The following is a 27,756-nucleotide window of genomic DNA, read 5'->3' as shown; positions in this document are numbered from 1 at the left end:
TAAACTTGGTCTTTTTCTGAATACAAATTTTGATTAAAAAAGATCCAAGTCAGGTGGACTCTGAACATGCAACCCCCTGAGCAGGAAGTGGTTCCACCGTTCACTACACTCTTTAATCAAGACCAGGGCCATTTATACTTTTAAATTAATTGCAAACAAATATTCTATTCCATGAGTGCAAAAGAAAGCTATTTATACATATATATATTTCTTCTTTTTTTTTTTTTTTTTTTTTAAATACATGTTCAAACCATGTTCAGTTTTCTTTAAGAAGCGAAAACAAACTGCCCTCAAAAGCGGGGTTTTCTTTGATCTTTTTCTCTTCCTTCCTCCCACCTACTATCACAGAACACCACATGCTCACATATACCTTACTTGTACACTTTAGCCAATTGGTTTTGATGTGACTGTTCAAGTAAAACTACTCACATTCCTAAGTATTTGAAGATTATATTTTAAAATCGTTGCTCTAAACTCTGTTCATTGCGTTTGCTTAGACTATGAGTAACATTTTTGAACGTTTAACGTTAAGACTTTCTGTCTTTCCCTATCAAAAGATAAAAAACCAGCAAACCACCACACGCAGCCCTAGGAAAAAAAAAAAAAAAACAACAAAAAAAAAACAATGAAAACCAGATTCAGGTGAACGCACAGCTCTTTCACAGAAAGAGCGTGCAATAATAGCGTTTGCTCAGCACATATCTGACGAAGCTGCTACAGCTCTTCAACCTTCTAGCTTAACAATTTCCGGAAAAGAGCTCAAGGTTCAGCTGAGATATCACACAGCACGACGTGTGTAGTTGCCAACAGGATCGGGTAACACCTCTGTGGTGGACTCATTAAGGATTTAACGGGAGAGGTCACGTGCACATTGAAAAATGGCTGCAAACGGCCATGCTTAATGCACTTCCCAGAAAACTTTGAAAGAAGAAAGCAAAATGGATTTACCTTTAGACGAGGAGGACGGCACTTTCACCAACATTTCTTTGGCAGATGATTCAGGTAAGAAACTCTGGTTTCCTACTGATACAATACAAATTCCATGGTCCAAATAACAATACTGTGTGAGCACATGAACCTGTAGATCCCAGTCACAAGGTACAGTGTATCTTTGGAAAATACCCTCATGTAAACTTTCCTAATTCTGCAGTTGAATAAGCCTTGAGATTAATTAAGACTTGAGACTTCGGGGGAGGTGGGGCCTACCAGAGTTTTGCTATAACCTATGGTAATAACATTCACCATCTGACACTATATAGTCTTTCATGGTTTATAAAGAAAGTTGCAGAAATGTTAACTCGGTAGTTACCTCTTTCAAAGAAAATACAGATAGTGCTGGCCCTGCCGGCTGAACATGGAGTGATGATCTGTGACATACTCTAGCGAGAGTTCACAAGAAGCGATGCAAATTAAGTGGTAACTGAAATGATAAATCCCAACTATTAAGTTTTAAAAGAAACTACAAAAAGCAAAGATTGCCTCCCCTTGTCCTTCCAGTTTATGGAACAGAAATGATTAGGAATGGGAAGTATGGTAGTTCTGCATACTGGAAAAATTGAGTTAATTGACAATAATTTACTTAGAAAGTTGTGGCCAGAGTATCAACTTGATCATATCAGCTTGGCCGTCATACAGCTGTGCTAATTTACACCAGCTAGAAATTTGGATTGCTGATTAATGAATGCTACAAGTCCTTTATTTTATTTATTTTTTTTAACCAGAAGACTGTTTTGCTTTGTGTTGTTGTTTTATCTTGAAGAATTCAGTGTACTTGCTGCCTTTATCACATATTTTAAAAATCCTCGGAGCTGATCTTTAAAATGCAGTAAGCTTATGCAGTGCATAGCCACGTGCTGGTGTCATGAGGCTAGCCATTCACAGCCAGACAAGTCTGCAGACACAGGCACAGGCTGTGCTGTCGGGAGAACCCTCTGTAACTGCAGGTCTGACTCTCTCTCTGAGAAGGAGCGGAACAATAAGGAAAAGGTGTCCTACGACATGGCTTCGTGACTTGCTGCACAGCCAGTAACGTGGCAGGAAGAGATGAGAGGCAGCACACAAGCTTGTCTAGTCTTTGCGGGGCAGCCACAATACTGCATGAGCTCGATTCTGCCTGGTCTCAGCTGGGTCTTTTTGCTGTGTTGCTTGCTTGGTCTCTCGCCTGAGCCTCCTCTTTCCCTAACCTCAGCGCCCTCACAGGTTGGAAAATGTTAACACGCATGAGAAAACACAGGCTGAAAGTTAAAACCTCTCTCGTTAGGGCACAAACAAAGCTTCTTTATGCAAGATCTGATACCAATACCAGAGCTTCCACCACCCCCAAGAGTAAAGAGGTGGGGTGAGTCACTCACAAGTACAGAAAGAAATTCAGGGTAACTGAGAATAAGTGGCATTTTCAGGCAAGCTGTTAATGTGAAGGCATATAGAGAGCATACAGTAAGCTACAGCGTGAATACGATAGCCCTGGTCCATTTTTTCTGCCAGAGGGCAACACCTAGAGGCCAGAAAGACAGGTGTAAGAAAATTTTTAATCTATATCAGGAAGAGACTGTTATATGCTTTGTAGCAAACAGTCTTCCTTTCCTCTCCCAGCTGAAGTTGCAACCAATTACCATGACTTCAGAGCACAGAAGCTAACAAACAGAATGGGTGTCACTGCTGTAACTGCCAGCCTGGAGAAGAACATTGATTCCACAGGAGCTGGGAGGACAAGAAAAAGTTTTACACAGTGAGACAGAAAATGATTTCTTAAGATGGAGAACAGAATCTCAAACAAGGAATAAAGAAACAGGGCTAACAATATGTAGACCTTGAAACAAATCATAAGCAAGTGGACTTTGCCTGAGAATGACCTGACGTTTTAGAAGCAACCATTCCATAATTAAATTTTAGGTAGGATCACAAAGATGCACTGGTTTTAATGAACTTAGTATGGTTTTTAATTACATGAGGCTTTCCCCCATCTCTTAAAGTGTACTGACAAAATACCAAACAAGGACAAGTAGAGCAACACGCTATGTATGTACAGTCCGATGACCTAATTGGAAAAGAGCCTTCGTATCAAGGATTCTTTAGTACACTGAAAAGCTGTTGTGGAAAAGCAACAGGGGTTACTGAGCCTGATTAACTGAGTGCAACCCATGAATGTTTAATAGCTGTTGTTCTTCCAAAACAGCAGTATTTTTCTCAGTTGTTAAGTACACAGGTATTAAAAAAAAAATCATTCTCATGTAAATCAAGATGAACATAAAATGGTAGCAAGACAGAAACTTCTCAACCAATATTTGAATAGCAATATCAAAAGCACTTGAAACAAAGGAGAGCATTCATTAGCAGCATTTGTTAAAAGGTGAAAATATTTTAATCTTTAGTGAAAGCAATACCTTTTCAGTAAGAAACTCAGCACTTGATAAAGTTCCCTCAAAAAAAATGTACAGCAACAGAGGAAATTAAACCAGAAATAAAACAGGGAGATGACACCCAACAGCTGCAAAGATATCTGCATTGCTCTTCTCACCAATGCTCAGTAAGTCAAATTTCTGTTCATTGCAAAGAACCCCAAAACTATCTTACTTTGTTCCCCTCCAAATACAGTTCCCAGAAAGCCAGCATTAATGACTGCATTTCTTACACACAGCCCTCTTCTTAAAAAGCAGAAACAACCCCCTAAATATTTAGGCCTAACTTAAGGAAATGCAAATAGTTTTCCATCTCCAAGTTACCAGTAAAGTTTTCTGGAACCTCCCTAAAAAGTCCTTCTACCAACATCCGTAACAAACCCGCAGCTGGTGATTACAAGGAAGATCAAACAGTTAACAGGCCAACATTATGTCACGCATGTTGGTAGTCACACCCTAACACTGCAAGGAGTTCAGTCCTCCATTCTGTTTAGAAATGCATTTTGGTGGAGTTAGTGTAAAAATGGAAACATCTGCACTCCTGCGCAACCTTGCAGAAGTCAGGATGCAGTTTTATTGGAAGGAGGACCCCTTCAGCATTAAAAAAATAAGGCTTTCTAAGGCTTCCTTTCTGTAGACTTTCTAAAGAAAATGGATTTTTTTTCCCCCAGCTGTATGCACATAGGTTACCTCACCTGGCAAGGATCCATTCTCATACGAGGCCTAAGGAACTCCCCAAACCTGGCCAATAAATAGGGACAGACATGATACTTAGACCAATGTAGGCCAAAATAGCTGTTCTTTTTTTTTTTATAATTTGATTTGGTTGGAAAAAGCACAAACTAAGAACTACTCATATTCTGCATCTGACCGAAGTCTTTCTTCAAGCTGTAAATGTAAATTTGTACAAGGATGTTTTGTACTACAAAAGCCTTTTGAGGGTGCTGGGAAAAAGTAACAATAACTGCACAGAATTCTAGCGTAGAGCAAGACGAAAAAAAAAATCTTCAGAGGCTGTCATTTCTGCAGAGAAACAAAATGAAGATTTGACGCAAAGGGTGCGGCAGGGAAAAAGTATGAAGCCAATTGTCATCCTTTTCATCTTTTTCTTTGTGGAAATATTAAAGGAGAAAAAAGTACAGCTCAAATTGAAAACATCTTAGAAATACGTACAATAACTTCTTCTGTTAATGAAAAGGAGAATACATTTCTATTCTAATGGTGAACAGTGAAGCCTCTGTCATCAGCCAGTTTACGCAGGCGCCTTCGGTGCCTGTAACGGTGCCAAAAAGGAAGTGAAAGGCTTGTTGGTTTGCACTGTGTACCATGGAAAAACAGGACATACACAAGACTTTTAGAAATGAAACATCTGAAAAATGTTTGTCATTAGCAGCAAGGGCTATTAGAATTGGAGTCCAGGGCAATGAGACTGACGGTGTGAATGAAAGCTCCTGTAGTTTTGTAACCGTGCAGACATATGCATTCAGGCTAACAATTAATGATGCCTTATATCCTAGGGAGATTGTTGCTATTTTAAACAAAAAAAAAAGGTCTTGCAGTGAAATTGAGTAAATTAATTCCTTTTGCCAGCAATGTCAACTAGTTTTAGGAAATCTTAATTGGAACTTAGGATACGTGTAAGTACAGATAATTGCATTTGAAAAGTGAGAGGTGCTGTTCTTCTAAATTGAATATAAGTGACAACATCATGAATGCCCCCTGGCTTTGACAAAACGCCTTAGAGGATATGAAATGAATTAGTGAGACAAAAAGGGATTAGCACTGGCTCTTGGTTCAGATTTGACTTCAAGAGCTCTGACACATTGGTTAAAATTACAAGCTTTCTTTGTAACTCTTCAGTCAGCAACCTCTTTACCTGAAGCAAGTGATCTAGTGTGAAAGTGTACTAACAGTTTAATAAACTAAACAGCAGAACATTACCAAAGGCAGTGTTCAGATGTTCCACCAATAAAGAGACTCCTCTTATTTCTTCTTCAGTCCGCACGCTGGATGTTACTGTGGAGTCACGTTGCTCCACAAGAGAAAACAATTAATTTCCAGAATTTGTTAATATTATTTCATTTTCTTTAGACCATATATTTCCTCTGAAGTAGAAAGCAGTAAGTTCATGAACAAAAACAAAGCAGAAGAGCTCTGTGAACACAGGTTATGCCAAATTAGTTTGCCAAGCAAAGTGAACTGATTTGCACAAACCTACACGTAATTAGTATTTACCCCATTACTGCTGCCCTTCCCAGCGAGTGGGGAAACCATATAGAAGCAAACACTGCCGGATCCCTGCCAAGGCAGTTTTTAGAAAAAACAAACCTGATTATTTCTGGAGGCGGTAAATGACTTCCTCTGCATTTGTGAGCTCTGACAGTAATGGCACATTCGAATTGCTGCAACTGCTCAGCTTGACTTACACGCAACACCCAGGAAAACACCATCCTAGCGTTTAAGAGCATGTTTTATGTGAGGGCATAGACAAGAGCCAGGTCAGCACTGCTTTTCTGGTCAAATCAATCAACAGAAGGAGTAAATACAGTTCTCCTGTGAAGTGTATGAAGTCCCTAGGCAAGAGTTGCCATGCTGATAACTTCAGGAACAAACAAGTTGTTCTTTCTAACGCCGAAGGGTTAACTACTAGAAGCTGATAAAGGCAGCATGGTCATACAGGGGCTTGAACCAGCCTCCTGCTGCTAAGGGGGACACCGAGTACACCCTAACGTGTAAGATACTATCAGGTTACTCCGTGCGCGCTCGGGACTTGGGAGCTGTAGGGATTTAGAGCGTGCCCTGAGCAGCCGCCTCAAAGGGCAGGATGTTCGGTGGCAATACGTTACCGAGCAGCGTGCGAGGCAAGCAGATAAGCCTGGCGGCAGGCTGCTTTGCTTGGCCGCTCATCAAAGCGCCTCTGGCTGCGGGCTTCTCTTCGCTTGGCTTCGCACCTGGCACCTCAAAACGCGGGGTCTTTGTGCTGGGAAACAGAGAGGGGTTGAGGGGGGTAGGAACTTTCCCTGTGAGGGCCGGGATGGGGAGGACTCGGAGGCACCTGCGGCCGGGCCCGGCTCCGCCGTCAGCCCACCCACAGCCCGCCCCCGGCCCCGCTGAGGCGGCTCTCCCCGCCCCGCCGGGCCGTGCGCAGGCGCGTTGCGGAGCTCGGCGCAGGGCTGCGGCCGGGCCGGGCCGGGGGCTGTGGGCGCGGGGCGGCCCGCGGGGAATTGGCGGCGGCCTGAGGTGGGGCGCGGCTGTTGGGCGGCGGGGGGAGGCTGCGGGGCCCCGGGGGGCTGCGGCCGCTGAGCCCGGAGGCGGGGGGGAAGGTGTCAAAGCGGGCCCGGGGGGCCGTGATTAAAAGGGGGGCCCCCAGTGCCCGCAGGAGGCGCTTCCAGAAGGATCCGCGCGGAGCCCGCAGCCGGAGCGAGGCCTCGCTGCGCGGGCTCAATCCGGAGCGGGTCCCCAAACCCTCCTCGGGGAGCCGCGTTTGCAACACGGAGCGGCGTGGGGCCTAAGGCAGAACAGCGTTTGTCGAGTGCTTTTTAACGCCAATTAGCGAAACGCACCTGTAGGGCAGGTGCTGTGATGGTGTGATGCTTACCCCAGCTGTCTGTTTCTCCTTTACGCAGACCGTCTCTCAGGACTACGCCGTTCTAAAGCGGGAAGAGCCCATTCTCCAATGATGAATGCTGACATGGATGGTATAAGTTCTCTATGTTCTTGTTCTTCGTTGTTGCTTTTTCTGCTTAGTGTAATTTCCAGCTGTTTCAGAGGTTGCATTAAAGCTCGTATGATTTGTTGCAGCTGTTGAGGCTGAGAATCAGGTGGAATTAGAAGAGAAAACACGGCTTATTAATCAAGTTTTGGAACTGCAGCATACACTTGAAGGTTAGCAGTTTGGCACCTCAGATTTTTCATAAACCCAGTATTAAGCAAAAGAGGAGAACCTTACAGTTCTGACCTGTCTTAAGCTGAAAGTGCTGCTGTCTGGATATATGTCATTTATGTATTTGAAGGTACATAAACAAGGTCTCAGAAATCTTAGTGATGCCAGCCACTTCTCCCCCCCCCCCCCCTTTCTGCAATGTATTATTTGCTTGATTCTCATAATATGCACTGTCTTTGAGTCTGCTCGTCACCGGACTTAGTTTCCAAATAGTTTAGTTTGCAATAACTTAATTCAAAAAGTCAAGAAAGGAACACAGATTAACAATTAGTTTGTGTGACACACTTGTCATAACATACTATATACTACAACATAATTTAGGGAAAATGGGTTTTAGATAAAACCTGGGAGTAACACAGAATACCTTAAGGTTTTCAAGGTAACACCTTAAAGCAGTGTTTCACATATTAAGAGATGTGAATGGTTTGATATAGGGACGTAAAATATATTTGTTATTATATGCAATAGTGTCTAATATTTTTCTTATAATATCACCTTTGCAGATCTCTCAGCACGAGTAGATGCTGTTAAGGAAGAAAACTTGAAACTGAAATCAGAAAACCAAGTTCTTGGACAGTATATAGAAAATCTGATGTCAGCATCTAGTGTTTTCCAAACCACTGACACAAAAAGCAAAAGGAAGTAAGGGTTGACTTACAAATGATGTCATTGTAGTGCTGCTGTCTTTTTTTGTTTTAATTGGCATAGGCTTCATGAGCTAAAATACCTTAGTTTGTGGCTTTACTGGATACCTGAAAACTATAAGCTTCAGTGATAAGCAGAATTAAGAACGTTATCATAAACAGGAGACATAAGTTTGTATATTGTTAAGATTAAGCAATGTGCAAATATAGTATAGAGACTTACTAGATTTTCATATTTGTTTTAAATGAGCATATCTTGTTAAAAACTGGATTCAGTTTGTCAGGTTAAACGTGTATGTTGGCTCTCTGAGGTCTTAGGGTAGTGTTCTTGACTAGCAAAATAATAGTTATAAAATGGTGTTGAAAACTTACTTGATAAAACTATTCCAAGTCTAATGACATCACCTTTTTCACCTTTTTGAGTATAGTTAGATTACTGTATAGTACTGTCCATATCTCTGCAAAGCAACTTTAAACAGAAGCCTATAAACGAGTTAGGATTTTTTGTGAAGTAGAAACAATATGACATTATTTGCAGGGTTTGCGTACAGAATTACAAGATTTTTTTTGGAAGGAGGAGGGTAAGGGAAGGGGAACAAGGATAAGCAATGAACATCAGGTAAATACCAAATTGATGCAATATTAATATGTCTCATTTGCAAGATCTACCCTTCAAACCATTTTTACTTCCTTGTTTCATCAAAGAATGATCATCTGCATCATAACGTATGATCTTCCTGAAGTTTTCCAGTTGTGTAGTTAACAGTTACAAAAAAAAAATAGTAATAAGCTTTACAGAAATAGAAAGCCAGCAGTGTTCTTCCCCAGGCTCATTGTGAACAATATGCAGAGAGGTAGTAAGAACAAGTCTTTCCTTGCCACCTTTTTACTTTGTTCCTGTAGTGCCAAACTTGTCCTCGCTTCAGGCCTTAGAGCAGCTGTTTACTTGATGCAGAGCTGGAGCTTGTGAAGCACCTCCTGAGGCACGGCACGAAAACATCCAAGGCAGAAGAGGCAGCAGTGGCTGTTGCCTCTCAAATCTGTGCAACTCTGAGCAATGTCTAGCATCAAGGTATCCTGTTTTTCACTGGCTTGGTTTTGCTAGGTTTTAGAATGGAGCTCAGCCCAGATTCTGGGCACCAGCACTTCCCATAGAGGGAGTACGTCTAGCGTAATCAGTATTAAGGAAGAGCAGAAGTTGGAATACAAACAACCTAAGTTTTAGGTCAGTACTCAGTTGCATGTTTCACCTTGCCATATAGCACCACAGCAGACCTGTTTACGGATGTTACCTAAAACTGAGGTCTGTCTCGTAATGAAGCTGTTTTACTTTACCTTTTAACAAGAGGAAACCATTCAACTTGTGTTGTGATGGATTCTGTAAAAAGAAAGCTGCAGGAAGTGAATCAGTGGACGTCATGGCAGAATAAATCCATCTCAAAACACACTTCTTGGCAGCTAAGTACTGCTATTTCTCAATTGTAAGCTGATAGTGTGAGGTCTCCCCCTCCAAAAGGAGAGTCCTCCCATACAGGTCGGTATAGCACTCACTGGAGTGTCAGCAGAGTCAAATGACTGCGAACAAAGCACTAACAGTTTGTCCCAAAGGCTGCTTACAAGTCTGTGTCAAGAACTCAGATTATGAAAAAAAGTTTTACCTGCCAAGGCACAAGTGGCTGATACTGTTTTTGTCATGGGGTCCTATAACCATCTAACGTTACTTGTAAATGTCTCTGGACTGCTTTGTCACTTTACTGCCTATCTGAAAATCTGATTCCAAGAATTTCTAGCAGGTAGAATAAATTGCATGGCTAGTCCAGGGTTCGAGCATTAAAAAAACAAACACCCAAGCACTTGACTTCTAAAAATCATATTTCATTATAGCCATCCTAGCTTTAAAGCTGTGTCACTTCCATATCTCCATCTGCACTGTAGGAGATACCCACAAACACCAAGTGGCGACAGAGCATGCACTTTGTTAGATTTCAGCAATTCTCCCAAGATCACGTAATCTTAAAATCACAGTTGTGTATCGTAAGATTGGATAGTGATATTTTATCTATCGGTCTGTATATAGTAGTCATTTCATCTATATACCATTTTACATCCCACTGCTGTGGCCTTCATTTAACTTATGAGCATTTTAAAGATGTTGTATTTCTGACTTTACACTAAATAAAAACTTGATTTGTCTCACTTTGGCTTAATATTTATAAATCCTAAAACTTCCTGCAACTATCTGTAGTCAAAAGGTGGAAAAGTAGTAGGTTTGCCGTTATCTTAATTGTTTCTACACGGTTGAAGTGTCTGAAAGACTAGATGTAATTATCAGGAGTTGAGATTAAAACTGGGTTAATTACCGTTTTCAGTAAGCTTCCAGTTCCTGACTCACTTGGTATTTCCACCCATGAATCTCAGTATACTTTGCTGTTCGAGCTAAAAGAAAACAACAACAACAAAAGGCTTGGCAGACAGCATCCAGTGTTCTCAAAGCTAAACTTTGCCCATCTCTATGTGGGTTAACTTAAAGTTGGAAGATTTTACCTTTTCCTGTATAGCTAGGTAGCTCTAACATTAGACGGAAATTGGAATTCTTATTTCACCATACCTTTATGACAGTGGAAGCTAACAGGAGGAAATGAAGTTGGAAGAAACCAACCTCGCACGTTCCCCCATTCCTACATAGCCTCCCCTGAACATAAAAGATTCTCCACCCAGGCCTTGCAGTTGTCACTAAGGCTGCCTAACTCAGCTGCGACATAGCTGCTGGGAATGCAGGCTGTGGAGGTTGGCTACTCATGCAGTTCCAAAGATGACTGACAGCTTTAATAGCAAGGCACCCTGTAAGAGGGTTACCATTAGTTGATTAATTTCAAAGTACTTTCAAGTAACCAGTATCAAGTATTTTTCTTGAAATGTGTTCGGTAACAAATGAACTACACACATGAACTACAGGGTGAAATCTCAGTGTTAAAAGTAACAGAAGGGTTCCCCTTTTGCCTTTTTTTCTCATCTAGAGACTCAAGTCCCCTAAGCTCTGATAGTTCTCCCCTAATTACTAGCATAAGACTAGATCCAAGTAAACTGATGTGCATGAGGATGTCCTTTATCTGCAGGTTCCAGGTAATGGAAGTCAATAAAGCCAGCATTAAAGAGCGAGATAGGCTTACAAAGCCAGTACTATTGCAAACAGCACTCTTGAGTCATGACCTCCTAAAACAATTTTACCTGTAATAAATGAGTCTGTCCTTACTGAAACAAGATACAAAGATGCTGATACAGCATTAATGAAGACAAATCCAAGTTCAAGAACTTAGGGAAGACTAGCATCCGCTATAAGGTGACTGATCCCTGAAGTAACTGTATCATTACCAAGAAATAAATGTGCAGTGATTTAAAAACAAAAACCCAACCAACCCCAAAGCCCAAACCCAAATGCTCTAACAATGCCACAGGACTTGTACCAGGCTCAGACAGAATTCAATCAAATTCAGTGCTGAAATGCTCCCTGACAGGTCACAGTAATCAGCAGTCCATACTCATACTCACTGCTCAGGGTCCTTCTGTTGCCAACAGGACACCTCACTGGTAACAGCTTCTATTTATTACTGAAAAGTCACAGGCAGAAGGGGGAATCTGGAATCATTACGTACCTTTTGCATGTAGACCATAAATGAAGGAGATGAAAGTGTTGCACTTTGCCATGTCCTTTCATGTATTTCTCCACACAAAACAGAATCCAATATTCTTGGCTTTTGAACACGTCAACACAAGTACTTGTGTTGGCTGGCTTCTTCATCCAGGTTAGTTAAAAAGCATTAATTTGTTAAAGATACCTTATAAAGTATTATCAGAGTAAACAAAACTATGAAATTGTCATTGACTTCGTATGCTGAGAAAATACTTCTTTTATAAGTGAACGGACTTCTTGTCAGTCACAAGAAAATTTGTCAGGTTGTATATGAACTAATGTATTTCTGTGGTTTTAGCATATGACTGCTTTTGCTAGCAGTTTACATACCACCAATATAGGCAGCTGCCAAGCAGCAAGAGGATTCCAGTAACGGGTTTTATTGTTTGTTTTAATATACAGTTGAACTATTTCAATATACAGTTGAACATGGTAACAAAACAAAGTTTCTCTTATGATACTCAGTTTATTTAAACTATATTAAGAGAATGCCCAGGTACTCACATCTGTAAAAAAAAGCCTTAATCCATCAAAAATTTATATCTATGTTAATAAATTTCATGTTAAGCAAGAATTATTAAATATTTTCAGGATGTAATGTACACTTAGCAATTATTCCATAAACAAAGCCTATACCGTTCCAGCTTGGAACATGAGAGCTATAAAAGTTTGAAAAAAAATCATTTGTATTTCACTTCTGTAGATTTGATATCTGCATTCAAAAAAGCAAAACAAGTCACATCAATTAACCACTTGTTCTATGAATATTCTATTTTGAAATAGCTCTTAAAATATTGTAACCAATGTCTAAAGTGAACAGATGACTACCTATGTAACAGTATCAACAGAAATAAATAATGTACAATAAAAATTTTTACCAGCACTAAATCATCATACAAAAACAATTATTGCATTTAGCTCTGCACTGGAAAAAAAAACACCTTTTCTCTTAGCAGTGTGAACTGCTGTAGATGCTACATCTATACCACAATCCTCTTCTAGCTGAAATGTGTCAGCAGCTAAAATATGTGCTAGAGCTGCAAAAATATTATAATTTACTCATGTTTTTAAAAATATTTAGAGTAAAAGTTTATCTCCAACTAATACTAATTTCTAAGAATCCTCAAATCTTAAGAATCTTCATTTTTAAATCAGTTAGCCAACTTGCAATTTCACTTTTATTCCAGATTTGAAGCATCAGCTAACTCATCACAGATGGTATTTCTTAAAAAAGGGAATCGATGTTTGGGAAGTTTAAAAGAGGTTAGGGCTTTAAAAGAGGTTAAGTCGCAATGAGTCTCATTTCTCCCTTCAAATCTCAGGAACCCGCATGCTGTCAGGCCCACTGCAGTGACATGCCTGAAGTTACTATTATCTAGACCTAAAAATACTAGCTGGAAATAACTCAGTCCTTTCGTACTCTTCTTTTGCGCACTGATTTCAGTGGACCATCTCCAGAACTTGTGCTTTCATCATCTTCTTTCATCTTAAGAAAAAAAAGAAAGAGAGATCATTTCAGCACTAACATTTTAAAGCCATGTGAATTACTTACTGGAACTGGCATATTACTATATTCCTCCCTCCCCCCCCCAAATCATTGTATCACTTGCTACTACACTTAAATGATGGATTTTTTTTTTCCCACAATATTACTCTAATGATAAATAAAGTGTGTAAAAGGCTTTTCCTTTCTATATTCAGAAGGAAGAGAATAGTGCATCTAAACTGACATCAGAAATTTGGTTTTGTCCATTTACTCAACAGTTTAAATCATGGAGTTTTTAATGACTATAGCAATTTCATTGAAGTGCTAATCTTATGCTAATTTTAATTTCCACTTCTTAAGCAAGAAACATTTAAAACATTCTAACTGCCTGCCTTGGAGAGGTACAAATAGAACAACCTGTTCTTAAATCAGGTGTCTGTTCTTAGGGGTGATTGGCTTACAAAGGTCCACAAAAAGCCCTTCTACAGCAGCTCCATTCAGAGACAATGCATTGCTTCCTCACTTTCCTGCATCTCCTGAGGGCAAGCGCCTCATTCAGAAGGCAGCACTTCCTGAGTGACAACATGGCACACATGACATCTCCAAAGTAGGTCACTAGCTAAGTGATAGAAACTTGTACACCCTGCAAATGCCCAGATAAGAGCAAGCCATAAGCTCACTGTGATTGATACTGTGTAATGGAATATACATGTTCAGATTGTGTTATTACTTTCATAAAGAATCACACGGATCTTAATGGGTTCATCAGACACAGTACTCCTAGGTAACGTACAAGAAAAATGAGCTTCCTATGGGAACAAGAGGAAGTACTGAGTAATGGCTAATTAATGAAGAATTTCAGTGCTGAAGCAATGCAATCTCATACAAGGTACACTCTCAGAGAAGTTTTATATGAAAAGGAGTTAATATTACATTAAGCAACTCCCCTCATCCGGGAAGAGAATCATCTAAGGAGTGAAAAGCACAAGATGACCAACAGAAATACTATGGGTGGATATAAAGTGTTTTAGACATACTATAGTTCTATAGTTTCCAAATGGAAGGACGATGAGTGTCTGATTAGCAAAAAACAAAACAAAACAAAACAAAAAAAACACTCCATTCTATAATTTTATTTTCTGGAAAAAAAATCATAGACTATCTGGTCACTGAATTAACCTGCACAAGAAAAATGAAACTGCAGGTGCTGAATTCAAAACCACTTAGTTTGTTTAGCTTAAAACCCTATTTTGGAATAATAATGATGATTAGAAAAGATAACTGAAGGCTTACGGCTTTTCCAGATCTCACAGAAGGGCTATTCTGTTGGAAGCAAATGTTCAAGCAATTAAGTGGCACGATAAAAAAGACCGGACGCTTACCCTGGCATCTGATTTTTCAAATTTTACAATTCAGTTACTAACCTCTTAAAAACCACAATCCGGTAAAAACTACATGCTTGTAGCAACAGTTCAAGTTTAGAGACCTGCAAGATCACTCCTATACTATACCTGTATTTGAGAATAAATACCACCTGGCCAAAATGACATGGAAACAGACTTACTTCACAAGCCTACACAAACAGAGTACAGGAGGTCTAAAATTCAAGTAAGAACACATTCCCATCACATAGTATCTTATATGGCTCAACAGACAAAAAACTTCTTGTAGGTTAACTGTGCTTTGTTAGAACTGTGATGATGGAAAGACGCAAGAAGAAAATAGGGGAAAAGAACTCACTTCATCTTCTGAACCAGATTTATTTGACTTATCACCTTCTTCTTGACTTCCATCTGCAACTTCAATTTCTTCCTCTTCATCAATATCGTCACCACCTTCACCCTCATCTTCTGCAGGAGAAATTAATTTTACTTTGTAAACAAAACTATATAAAAATGCACTGCAGACACACTAGTAAGAAAAAGAAGACAGTTTCAGTTTTAGAATGAACTGCTTGTTTGCAATAACCCATAAAAACATGAGCGATTGTGGTGGTTTTACCGTGCTAGGCAGCTGAACACCACAACCGCTCTCTCACTCCCCCTCCTCAGATGAGGAGGGGAAGAAGTAAAGGAAAGAACAACTCACGGGTTGAGATAAGGATAATTTAATTAAAGAGAAAAAATATTATTAAGGAAATATTATTATTAATTAAACAATTCAACTAAAGGGAATAAAGGGAAAGGGGAAGAGGGAGGGGGAAAGGGAATAACTAAACAAAACAAGTAAAGGCTATGTGGAAGTGCAGAGGAAAGAAATTACTCTCTACTTCCCACAAATGAGCGATGCTTGACCACGTCCTTGAAGCAGGGCCTCAACGCATGTAGCCAGTGTTCAGGAGGAGGACAGATGTTTTCTCAACGAGAGCCCACCCCTCCCCTCTTCTTCCTTTTTCCACCTTTTATTGCCGAGTGTGACATCACATGGTATGGAATATCCCTTTGGTTGGTTTAGCTCAGCTGCCCTGCTGATGTTTCTTTCTCACTTTTTTGCCCACCCCCTAGGAGGGTTAGAGAGAGTCCTGATGCTGTGCCAGCACTTCTCAGCAGCAGACACAACACCGGTGTGATACCACTGCTGTTCTAGCTACAAGTGCAGAGCACAGCACTGTATGGGCTGCTGCAGGGAAAGGTAACATCCCAGCCAGACCCAGTACAGTGATACAGAGAATAGAATTCCTGTGAATTGGTATAAATCGATCACTGTCAAATTTAATCTCTAAATTTAAAAATTTCAGCCTAGTCTCTTCACAATAGTGTTTCACAAATATACTCTGCTCGTACAGTTGATTTCCTTTAGGGAAGTCCTTCTAAGTGTCACATTAGACAGTTCTAAGAGCATACATAGGACCAGATGAAATAGGACAACATGAATATCCCAAATCTGGCTTAATTCTGACTCAAATAGCCAAGTACATACTACAGTCATCAGTCACCCACCTCAGGGGATACCCACATCCTAAGGGATCTTCCTCATCAGCATGGAGTTCCTTTGGCATACTGTTTTGTACAGCTGTTGAGGGCTAAGCAGCCTAGTGCTTACTCAAAATTTATGCATTATTCCAAAGCAAAAACTAACCAGAAAAGCACCGTACTCCCCCTTAGCTCGAGTATGTCCAGCTTGTACTACTAGGACAAAACCACTGACAAAAAGCTTTCTACGAGACCTGCCGTCAGGTAGATCTATGAATTGAAGAGGACTGGGGCGGGGAGGAGGGGAGTAGCTTCCTCCTCTCCAACAATTCCCTGGATAAACTATAGGCAAAACTGCCTTCTACTTTCTTACTGAACCTGCGTCACAGCACTGAACGAAAGGGAGCAATGAATGCACCACACAGTGCAAATTCTAAGCTGCTCTCTGATCAGCACAGGTTATTCTTCTGGGGTATCTATATTCCATACATTTTGAGATGGCAACCATACACCCAACTGTTCTGATTTCCACTTTGGGCCTCAGTACTTACAAGCTGACACTCCCACGCCTGCATTTTAGCTATCTATGTTTGTCACAAGAACTGGAACTCAGCAACCACAGCACGATTCAAAGAAATGTTACGTGGGTTTGGCATTTCTCTTCTTTTACTTCAAACTGAGAACTCAAAGCGAGAATTTCCAGAAACTGAGACCTGTCTGCAATACATTCTATCAAAGAGTAAACAAGAAATCAAAGCTACACCTGACAACAAGAATATGAGATGGCATATTACAATTAAAAACAGTAATAAAACAGCTGTAAAGGATGACTACCCCAAACATCGCTCACTTCTACCTTTCTCATGTCATGCCCCATCTCATAAACACTACTTCAATGTAAAAAATATATATATGAACTGTTTAGCTCAATAATGACCAAACAAAAGCATACAGATACCAAAAACCTTTGCTCACAGTATAGTAAATTGAGCCAAACAGCTGAGCACATTTAAGTTCTAAAAGTTTTCCCACCTCTAAGGATACTTGATACATATCTACACTAATCTATCTCTACTATTGGCATCAAAAGTAGAAATATGACCCAGAAATGGAGTCCACAGTCTAAGAGAAATGTAGACAGAGATTTTTGTTCTAAAAATTAATTCTTAAGGGAAAAGCATGGCAAAAAAAAAAAAAAATCACAAAAAATCACAAAACCTTTGCTCATATTCTGGTCAAGCAGTTAGAAATTTTAAGTGATACAAATCTAGAACCTGAATGTAAGCATTCATTTCAGTAGAGTGGAAAAAGAAAAAAGGTTCAGACATCAAAAGTACTAAAAGCCCAAATGGGATAACTATAGTATTTACAATTATATATTCTAATTTATCCCAATTTAATCAGTTTTTTATATAAATTCATGTCTGTAACTTAATAAATAACGTTCTGACTATGCCCCTGAAATTCATTTTCCTGGAAAGATTCTTTTACTCCCTGGGATGTTTTTCTAGAGGGTAAGGAATGCCAGGAGAATAATGCGGATGACTGGACAAGTCAAGAGCAGATGATCTTTTAGCTATGCCACAAAAGTTAACATAGAACACAATAAAGAATTCAGTCCCATGGACAGTGCCTTCAAGAAGCACTCTGCCAGCAATTCATTCTCACTGGAGCCAAAGAAATCTACAAGTGTTTCTGAAATCTGCAATTGTGCCATGCTGTTAATGACCCTGTGATAAAATGTGTCTCTCAAATCATCCAGTGTTTCACAGCTCAAAGCCAGTTGGCTTCAACTACAGAAAACAAAGAGGCAGATGACTACAAAGGAATTGCAAAAGTGATTAGTATCCAAACGAAGAAACTAGTACAAAAATATTGATGACTACAGATACCATGTTAAGAGATCTCACAGGAAACTCACATCCGTGTCTGATGAAGGCTGGCATCCACCAGCTTGAAGTTCTACCACCAGCAGTGAAGCAGAGAAAAAAGAGAAAGGACAGACCATTCTCAAGTCCTGGCCCAAACTACTTCCCTTTCCCAGTACCTGAAGGAGAAGCCTCCCTTTCCATCTTCTGTGAATCCTTTACCAACTCTCCTTTTGTCTCCTCTGGTTCTCTTCTCTCTGTAGCAAAAAGAATCATAGGAAGACAGACGACAAATACTCTATGCTTTGAGATACGAGGAGGCAAAAGAGTGATGGAAAGAAAAGAAGGAAGATTTCAACCTGCAAATGTAAAAAGAGGCAGAAAGCTAAGGGAAGCTAAGCAATTCCTTCTGAAGACACAAAAACCCAGAAAGCTACCTGACAGCAAAGTATAACAACACTTTCCTCTTTGAAGCTTGGAATTTATTTGAAAACCTTGGCAGAGTCATACAAAAGCTAGCTATGCTAGTTTTGCTCTGTATTCAGGTTAGTAACCAGAAGTAAAGCTCTAAAATGGAACCTACTTCTGGAATAACATGAACACTGTTCCAGGTGGGATTTTAAAAATGTGGGAGCTGAAGTTTTCCTCTCTGATTGCTTAGACCTTATATCTAAATTTCAAATGTATCCTTTAATACACTACATGACATGCACTGATTTTACTCAAATAGGTATGTGGAGATATAAGAACTAAGTCTCCACTCACCCCCGCCCGACAATTTAAAGTTTCTCTCCTTCTCAATTCAAACTCCCTATTAAAAACAAAGGGAAAAATGATACTCTAGTCATGTCTTCTTGCATAAAGAAATTTTGTCTGTAGCTTAAGGAATGTATGATGCTCTCAGATGACTTGGACTGCTAGATTCTTGAGACCAGTCATTTCTATGGGTTACAACGGAAACCAGCTATTCTAACATGAATGCTACAGCAGGTGACATTTTGAGGGGATAACTGATTTATAAAACTTCCTTCTGCTCTCACTTTACACCAGAACATTGGATAAGAATGAAGACTACAGTGTTAGAGGCCTGTAAATCTGGGGCCGTATTTTGACATAAGAACGATCCTTTCTCCTATCTTTCTATTAATGCAAAAGCAAAAGTTAGCTTCAAGAAAAATCAAGGAAATGAGGAAAAGGTAGGAAATACACAGCACAGAATAAGATGCATATGTACCCACATTAAAAATAATATTATTAATAATAATAACAATAATAATAATAAAAAACACATCTAACTGTACGTTCTTAAAAGCTTAAAAAGGCAGGCAAATACTTAATGCAATAAAAGTGAGTGTCAAATACCCAGCAGAACACAGGATAAAAGATGCAGAAAGGGCTAAGATGGGATGGGAGCCAACAGCATCTTCTGAAGTGGACTGACAGAACAATTTTGGAATACAGCTATCTATGACAGCCTTTATGACAGCAGTACATTAAGCACAAAAAGTACCTATCAAGCCATCAAGACTGGGCAAAAGAAAAGAGATTCTTTAATTCACAGGCAAAGAGCAAGTAAAATAGAACAAGATCAAAAGGAAAATGTAGGAAGATAACAATGCTGGAGTGCTGTATCTGCAATTTATGATTAATGTATAAATAAATTTAGCATAACTATAATAGTTAATGCCGAGGTAAGGGTCTCTAATGGTAAGGCAGATGGGCTAAATTTGGTGTGGTAAAGCATTATGCCAAAGCACTCAATTCCCTAAGAACGGGAACATTTGATGCTAAGTTAAATATTAAGTCATACAGGCAAAAGCCATCAATACTCATGATATACAATGCAGAGATGGACAAAAATTGCCAAGTTCCCATCAGTAATACAAAATTAGGTCTCTACTAACAAAAAAGCATGAATGCCGGCTGGGTTTCTAACTTTTGATGCCAGTCATTTACAACTTTTTTTGTTTTTACCAAAGAGGAGTGAGATAGGAGGCAGAATCTTGCAGAGGTCTGAGGCTAAGGATTTCCTCATAGCAGTCAAAATAATACACTGTAATTTACATGGTTCACTTTCCATTCATTAACTAGAGACTTTGGGAAATGCTAACACAACATCACAGCCATAGCTGAATAGTATCAGTTGTATTTGATACAGTAATGAAAGATGATTTTGTCAATCTTTGAATGCCAAAGTGCATCTTAACCTACTAATCATTCATTTCTCCCTTGGAACAGCAGGACAGGCCTCTGCAGGCCAGCAATGCATTCCTAGATAGCAATACAAAGCAAGCAGCAGACATTAGTATTTCACGTCCACTGTATTTTCAGATTTTAACAAGAGTTACTAAAAAACAGTGGCCAACAAAATAATTCAGGGTACAACACTCCCACAGAGGAATAAGTGAAAAGACTTATGTTAAAACTATTCTAGACACAGTCTAAAAACAATTATTTTAACCACTTCAGGTACAGGTATCTGGACTGCTCAAAAAGTGATCAATGTATGAAATATTTAGAAGGCAGAAATTATGCATCCTTGTTTACAAACAGGAAAAGACTGTCAAAAGCACTGTAATTTCTTGAGAGTGAAGAAATACTGAGGAGAACCTTACTTTCTGCTTGTATTTACCAAAACACTATTACCACGGAATGCCAATTGCTAAAGAGAAGATGACAGATTTTGCATACTCTTAAGATAACTGGTTGCAATTATTGCAATAGAATCCATGACCTACTCCTATTCACATCTTGATATTTATTGGACTGCAAACTGGCTTGCTCATCTTACCATCTTCAACAATATCTTCATTTTCTTTTTCTTCTTCTAAATCTATTTCATCATCTTCTAACTCTTCTCTCTCTGGTTTTATTTCTCCTTTTGTAATTGCCTTAGATATAGCAGTTTTCTTGAACTCAATATCTTCATCTGTTTTCTACAAGAAATTAAAAATCAATTTATACTGAAACTCAGATTAAGAACTAAACACAATAGCCACTGTAAGCTAACTAATATCAATGACACAGTAAAAGAGCATACTGTTGCACAAATATTAGGAGCTTTAAATAAAGTATTAAGAATGAAAATGAATAAAAATGCATTGAGTTTCTCTAACCTTTGCAGGCCAGCAGAACAACACACCTAGACCAATGGGGAGTGCTAAAGTCAGGATGTAAAGAACCCAGAGCCATGGGTGGTCTTCTGCAGCTGTCACCAGTTGACTAAACATTCCAGGCTACATTACAAAAAAAAAACAAAAAAAAATATAAAGCATTTACATCCCTCTGAACACCTTAGTAAGCTTATAAAGTATATATTTGAAATTTTACATTGTCTAAAGAAAAACATTTTTTCCTTTTGTTTTTTAATTACTAAATATTGGATTCCAATATAAGAAAGCAACCACTCGTCAGATTGCCCATATGCACTTAATAGCAAGTGCTAGCAAACAGCATACAGTAAGAAAGAAAGATCAAAGCTGGTACTCCAAAACTACTAGACTGGCCCCTACTCAGTTCTGTGAAGTGACACTTGGAGCATCCACAGCCTCATACTTTTCCACCCTCCCCAGCTATTCTGCTCTTTCCCCATGCTGTGCTAACTCAGCTGAAATCTCCCAAAGCATCAAGAACCGCAAGAGCAGCTGCAAGCGACCTGAAGAGCAATGCCTTGCTCCATGTGTACAACCACATTGTCTCCTCCAACAGCCAATTATTCAGGGAGTAAAGGGTATTCCCAGCCAAGTTCTGATTTATATAATAGACGTAGGGAGGTAGAGTGCCTAGTCCAGTTAGCCTCTGAAAAGGGTACATCTATCTACATATTAGTATAGTTTTATATATATAAGGCTATGGAGGCACAGTTGAGCGAGGGGTCTCAAGGATTATCTTTTCTATTGTGAATACATGTATAGGTGCAACTCCAGACCTAAAAATAAGGATTTCAAAAGGGCAAGGCTAGGGGATATGGTGGTTTTTCTAAATCACATTGGCAAATAGGCTACTGCCATTTTTCTCATCCTTTCCATCAGGAACAGCTGCTGCCAGGGACTGGCCATATTTGCAACCAGCCCATCATTTCTTACCCACACACAGATGCCTGCTCTTTCCCCTCAGTCAAAGTACATATAGGACTGAGGGAAGAAACTACCTGTGAGGGTGGTCAAACACTGGAACAGGCTTCCTAGAGAGGTGGTTCATGCCCCTTGACTGTCTGAGTACAAGAGATATTTGGACTATGCCCTCATTGATAGGCTTTAACTTTTAATCTGAGCTGTGGTCAGATAGTTGCTAGATGATCTTTCTAGGTCCCTTTCAACGGAACTACTCTCTCTAAACTGCAGTCACTGAAGACAGCCACTAGAGGGGCTCATGATCCCATATGTTAGGACAAATTAATCCTATGACACAGGGAAGAGATCTAGAAAAGCTGGTGGCTGGTTAACTGCAGTATACAAAAAAAAGTGGATACACACATAGAAACGGAAGAACACATGCAGCTCCATAAAGATATGCACATTACAGTCATAGCTGCATAATATACATCTGAGCAGCCAAAGTCCTAAGAGTATTAAACACAAAAAACATGACTATCATCCATTCCTGATAATAGGGAAACATGTCTAAAGAACATATATAAAGGAGTTGTCCGAAAGTGAATAGTTAAAAAATAAAAATAAAAGGTCTTTTAGTGCAAATAATTCAGCTTTCATTTGCTGACATACTGAATTCCAGCACCATCATTAACAGTGGAAAACTCATTAAGATCAAGTTATAGACAATTGCTAGATGCTTGTAAATATTGTACCCTTTTAACTTCAGGAGAATATAGATCTGTGAAAGCTAAACTAGCCAAACTAGAAAAAAACATTATTGGCAATTAGTAATCTTACTGAATAGCCATGAAGTCTATTATGTCAGCATTAACTGACAGAAAATTCTTCCAACAGCACTCCTTCTTGGTAGGCAAAAGTAGTGACTAACATAATGAAGTTTATACCTCATTAGCACTTGCTACTAATTTCTTCAAGCCCCAGCCATCTGCTGCCCAACGATCAGCTACTTCTTTTTCTGAACATATAATGAAGTTATCGAAGTAGATATCAGATGTCATAGACCAGAGTTCTAAACCAATCGCACTGACAGCTGTCATCTCAAATGGATGAGGATCTTCAAAATAGTCTGGGTTAGGTATTTTCTGAGGACTCCAGATTCCCTTTTAAGAAAAAAAAGTACAATCATATTATCTATACCCCAAAAACATTAAAAAAACAACAAACAAACACCACCAACACCATGAAATACATTTTAAAGTAATTAAGACTTTCTGGTTCTTTTAAACGCATGGTTTTAAAAAGAGATGGGGTAGTCTCTGACCTTCAGGAAAACTGAACTTAAAACAGCCTATAGGATTTTGGCAGATAGGTCTCTGATTTCTGGCTTAGGGCAGACTGATTAGTTCTTAAATTCAAAACTTTTTGTCTGTATGGAGTTACAGTAGTTAACTGACTGCACAAAGCACCTCTGTTCTACCATGTACTGGAAATGCCAAGCATAGTCTTGGTCAACTTCCAAGAATAAATCTATTAATTTCCTAATACTGCAGGAAATAAGACACTGGTATTACTTCTTCCTCTAGGCATCTCCTCGTGTAATATAGTTTTGGCTTTTGTTCATCAATACAGCATACACGTTTTTCTAAGTGCACTCACTGGTCAACATTCTGTGGCCAGAAATGGGCTCTTCTGAGCTATGTCTCTATTGTCTGGTTACCTAAGATTGTAGAGGAACTACACCCTGTGATCCACACAGTCCCTTCAGGTATGTATAAATAAGTAAGTTCATTACACTAGTATATTCATATAAATTGACAACTATTGTAACCAGAAGCATTAGGGAAAATTTTAGGGAAGAAAAACTCAGCCTTATGATACCTGGGCAAAATTAGTTAAAGCCATATGCTTTTTGGTTTACAAACCTGCTTAAGATCTTAAGCTAAAATAAATCAGATTCAAGTTCTCCCCAACTGTAATTAATACAAAGTAACTCCTTCTAATACCCAGCTTCGTTCCTATATCTGGAGGGGATAATTTAATTATCCAAAACTGATGCTTCCACTAAAATAGAACTAATAAGTTAATCTGCTTACTGCAGGGTTTCATTTTTATTTTATCAAATAAAATGCATTAATTTATAACTTTCACACTTAAAACCCAGTAAAAAATAAACTAGTTCATTACATGACAACCTTATTCTAAATGAAATGCTATAGAGCATACTAAATGCGTGGTACCAACTTTTAAAAGAGATTGTTTTAATACAGGAAGTATTTCTGTCTAACAGTATACCTAAATAAAAAAATATCTATTATAAGTAAATACATAAAAAGGTGAAAATGTTTAGTGAGGGTGTTCACACTGTAAAAAAATATATACTGTATGAAATACCAAATAAATACACTACTTTGATTTGCCTGCTTGGTTGAAGTCTGTACTTCCTTAGCAATAACCTACAATAGTGCTAGTACCTGATAATTAGGATTATCTATCATAGGTGCTTTCCATTTTCCTTTATACTTTGGGTTATTCTTCATGGGACGCACCCAGATTCCGCAACCAGGTGCGGTCTCACACTTTGGATTAGGGATCTGAGGGGCTTCCCACTCCCCATCCATTTCTTCATCCCTACAGAAAGAAAGTTACAAACAACTGATTTCAGACTGATCTGAACACTAACTTCCAGTCTAAAGTTAGGTTCCATACATTTTGCTCTAACAACCTCCGAATTTATTAGATCAGCCCATAGAACTTTACCCAACAGCATAATGCTTCTTTAAAAAAAAAGTGTACTTCCAGAGTACTGAAAATACAACGTGCTAAAGCCACACGTTCATAAATACAGCATGACTGTATTTAATTATACTCCTGCAGGTGCAAACAGCTTACAACACTTCACTACAACATGCTTTCAGACTACAGTACAACTTCATGTATCAACTTATAATGATAAGTCATGAAACAGTTTCAGTCCTTTCATCATGTTCCTTAATATTTCGTTTTTGTTCACAGATCTTCAGAATAGAAGGCAATTATTGACATTTGTGTATTTTTCTATAAGCAGATCCCCAGAACAACAAATATTTGGTCATACCTTGTATGTTCCAACTTACTACATTAAAATACAATGACATTTGAGTTAAGCTCTAATCAACTCATAATTTGCCAAAGAATAGGTGGACTTATCTATAAAATACATTGCACTACTTATTGAATCAAGTTCTTACCAGTCCTTTGGTTTTTTTGCATTAGGGTCTGGAACATACTGTGGTTCATCATCAAGCCATCCCTCAGGCTTAACAGCATCAAGATCTTCTATTTTGGAAGGCTCATCTTCATCCCTTCAATTACAGATTAATGTTAGAAAATACATCAGCTTGACTTTAAAACAGTATTCCATTCAGAGGACTGCAACTGGCATGAAAGGGATGATATTCAATGGCACAACAGAATTAGACACACCTATAATGAGAATTAGGCATCTGATTATTTGTTTATAAATTTTGAAACTATATTTAATTTGTTTCAAGGCGTTAGTCCAGAAATTGCTACCATCAACTAGCAGGTGTCAATCAGGTCTCCCCCTTTAAATTTTTCCCTCCTCTGAGATGCTGTATGAACACTACTTGACACAGGAGGAAGTACGTATATAATAGTGGAAAAACAAAAAAAAAAAACAAACACCCCCCCCCCCAACTTTCTAATCTTTTGAGTATTGTAATCTTTGTTATTAACTACAACAACAGAGGGTACAAATCAGCAAAAAGCATGGTTTTTATTTCTTTCCTTAAAAGATGACCAGAACCTTGTACCCCAATCTCAATTACATTTTTTGAAGTATTAGTACTTTTAGCAGTGAAACATATCCCAACTGCCATTAGCAAAAAAAGCCAGTCAAGTCAAAAGAATAACCTGCTGTACAGATAAAATTTTGTCCCCACCAGTCATCTGGTTTGACAGCGTTGGGATCAGGTATTTTTGGTCTTTCATCCCAATCATCAGGCTTCTTGTCAGCAGGATCCTCTATTTCTCTGGGAGGGTTTACTGGAGGAACCATATCCTCAAGGAGACTTCCTTTACTGACAACTGTTTGGTCGATTAACATTTCAAACGTATCATCTGGTTTTAGCACTAAATTAAAAAAAAAATGTATTTAAGAAATAAGGGAAACATTAATTTTACAAATTCATTTACCTTTAACCAAAACCTATATAATATGCATAGACAAATAAGAGCAGACAGATCCTCACTAGCAGAGCAGGAGACAGACTCCTCACTCCATTCAGGTACTGGATGTGGACACAATAAAGCTCCCACTGTAGCGATGTCATGACCAGCACCAGGACAAGAAAAATGATACCTTCTGCAAATCAATTGTTGAAACACCTCAAAACACACGCTAACAGTTTTTCAAACACCTACCACTTAGTCAAAACTCTGCTTTTTTTTTCTTCCCCCCAAGGACAATAAAAGACAAACCTTCAACCTCAAAAGCATCTCTGCTAACAAATTACAAATCCACACTTGAAAGCGTGAGAACACCAGAACTGTGTAAATATCACAGCTGCAGGATCATGAAAACAGTATTTTCTTTTAGACTCAAATCTCTGATAGCCAGTTCCCTCAATTGCCAGACAGTGAACAGAGAAATTTCTCTTCAATTTTTTTAAAATTTTAACAAGTACCTGATAAATAAGGATCATAGAATTGAGCAGTGTCAGACTCAGTAACAGAAATTGGATCCAGATCCATGTCTAATAACTGGTGAGCACATTATTAGCACTTAACAAGTGTATTTAAATGCCCATTCAACACAAGCAAGATTACTCATTTGAAGTAAATACTATTCCAGTTTTATGAAGATGAGCGATGAAAAGCAGAGTAACAGACCTATAATGACGGTTTGTTAATACCTAATTAAGCTCTTGCAGCTTAAAATTTTTAATTGTATTAAAACATCAACAAATGCAAAAATTAACCCCCATATGATTTTAGATACAATAAAACTAATTGATTTTTCTGCTTATGTTATCAATCACAAATGCATTAGATGGTACAAAGCTGTATGGAGGTCTAGCTGAGCAATTATAATAGAATAAATGCAATTTAAGTATCTTTAATCATCATCTCTAATGAACAGCCCAAATACAGGAACACATTCGTTCCTTTGCTATAAGAACAGGACGGTGGGAAGGATTTTTGTGTTTTCTTTGGTTCTATTGCTTTGTTTCACTTATGATCTAAAAGTGATCGTTTGTTGTAGCACACTGCTGTAAGTTATTTTAAGAACAATACATTTTTCCATGGCACAGCAGTTGAGCATGTCTTCCATTATTATTCAGTGAAAGATCTAAAGTATAGTCAATTTGGCTGGATTTGGAGTATGCCACAGATTAGCCCATTTTCTCTGTCTGCTTGTTCTTTCTCAGAAATTAGAACAAGGGAAAAAAACAAACAACAACAAAAATTAAACTTCCATTGCTGCTATACTGTTCATTAGAACAGAAACAGATGTCACATGGATTGAAACCAGACCAAATTTCATCTTTCCATCTCCAGTGAAAGCAGCAACCTATCTGTTCACACACACCTCTGCTGATGCAGGCATTAGTGGGAACTCAATGCCCAGAGGAGTGGTGTTCAATATTCAGTAGATCTCACTGAACTCCAGTAAACTCTTGATCCCTTCCTAGAATACTGGACTTTTATTTATATATATATAAATATAAATATAAATATACATTTATATATATAAAAAT

General features: G+C 38.7%; 2 protein-coding genes across 5 annotated transcripts in view; one reads left to right on the top strand and one right to left on the bottom strand.

Annotated features, from left to right (window-relative positions):
- Positions 1–878: 878 nt before the first annotated feature.
- On the top strand, positions 879–10,181 carry SCOC (short coiled-coil protein). The gene is made up of 4 exons (XM_035323737.1): positions 879–1,002; positions 7,025–7,096; positions 7,200–7,283; positions 7,845–10,181. The coding sequence occupies exons 1-4, from the start codon at positions 939–941 to the stop codon at positions 7,985–7,987; spliced, it is 363 nt and encodes a 120-aa protein (XP_035179628.1). The 5' UTR covers positions 879–938; the 3' UTR covers positions 7,988–10,181.
- A 1,859-nt stretch (positions 10,182–12,040) lies between these two features.
- CLGN (calmegin) overlaps positions 12,041–27,756 on the bottom strand; it is a 29,959-nt gene continuing 14,243 nt past the window's right edge. For 3 of the 4 annotated variants that reach the window (XM_035323727.1, XM_035323731.1, XM_035323730.1), the window contains 9 exons: positions 25,939–26,128; positions 25,225–25,338; positions 24,469–24,625; positions 22,942–23,157; positions 21,059–21,178; positions 20,734–20,878; positions 18,122–18,199; positions 14,903–15,012; positions 12,041–13,162 (listed from right to left, as the gene is read on the bottom strand). In XM_035323727.1, the coding sequence (XP_035179618.1) occupies positions 13,082–13,162; positions 14,903–15,012; positions 18,122–18,199; positions 20,734–20,878; positions 21,059–21,178; positions 22,942–23,157; positions 24,469–24,625; positions 25,225–25,338; positions 25,939–26,128 (1,211 nt within the window). In that variant the 3' untranslated portion in view covers positions 12,041–13,081. The remainder of the gene's footprint in view (positions 13,163–14,902; positions 15,013–18,121; positions 18,200–20,733; positions 20,879–21,058; positions 21,179–22,941; positions 23,158–24,468; positions 24,626–25,224; positions 25,339–25,938; positions 26,129–27,756) is intronic. The other variant, XM_035323732.1, reaches the window with a different exon arrangement.

Source organism: Oxyura jamaicensis, chromosome 4 (genome assembly GCF_011077185.1).
Source record: "Oxyura jamaicensis isolate SHBP4307 breed ruddy duck chromosome 4, BPBGC_Ojam_1.0, whole genome shotgun sequence".
NCBI lineage: Eukaryota > Metazoa > Chordata > Aves > Anseriformes > Anatidae > Oxyura > Oxyura jamaicensis.
Note: the sequence above shows the minus strand (reverse complement) of the source record. Positions and strands in the feature narration are given on the sequence as shown.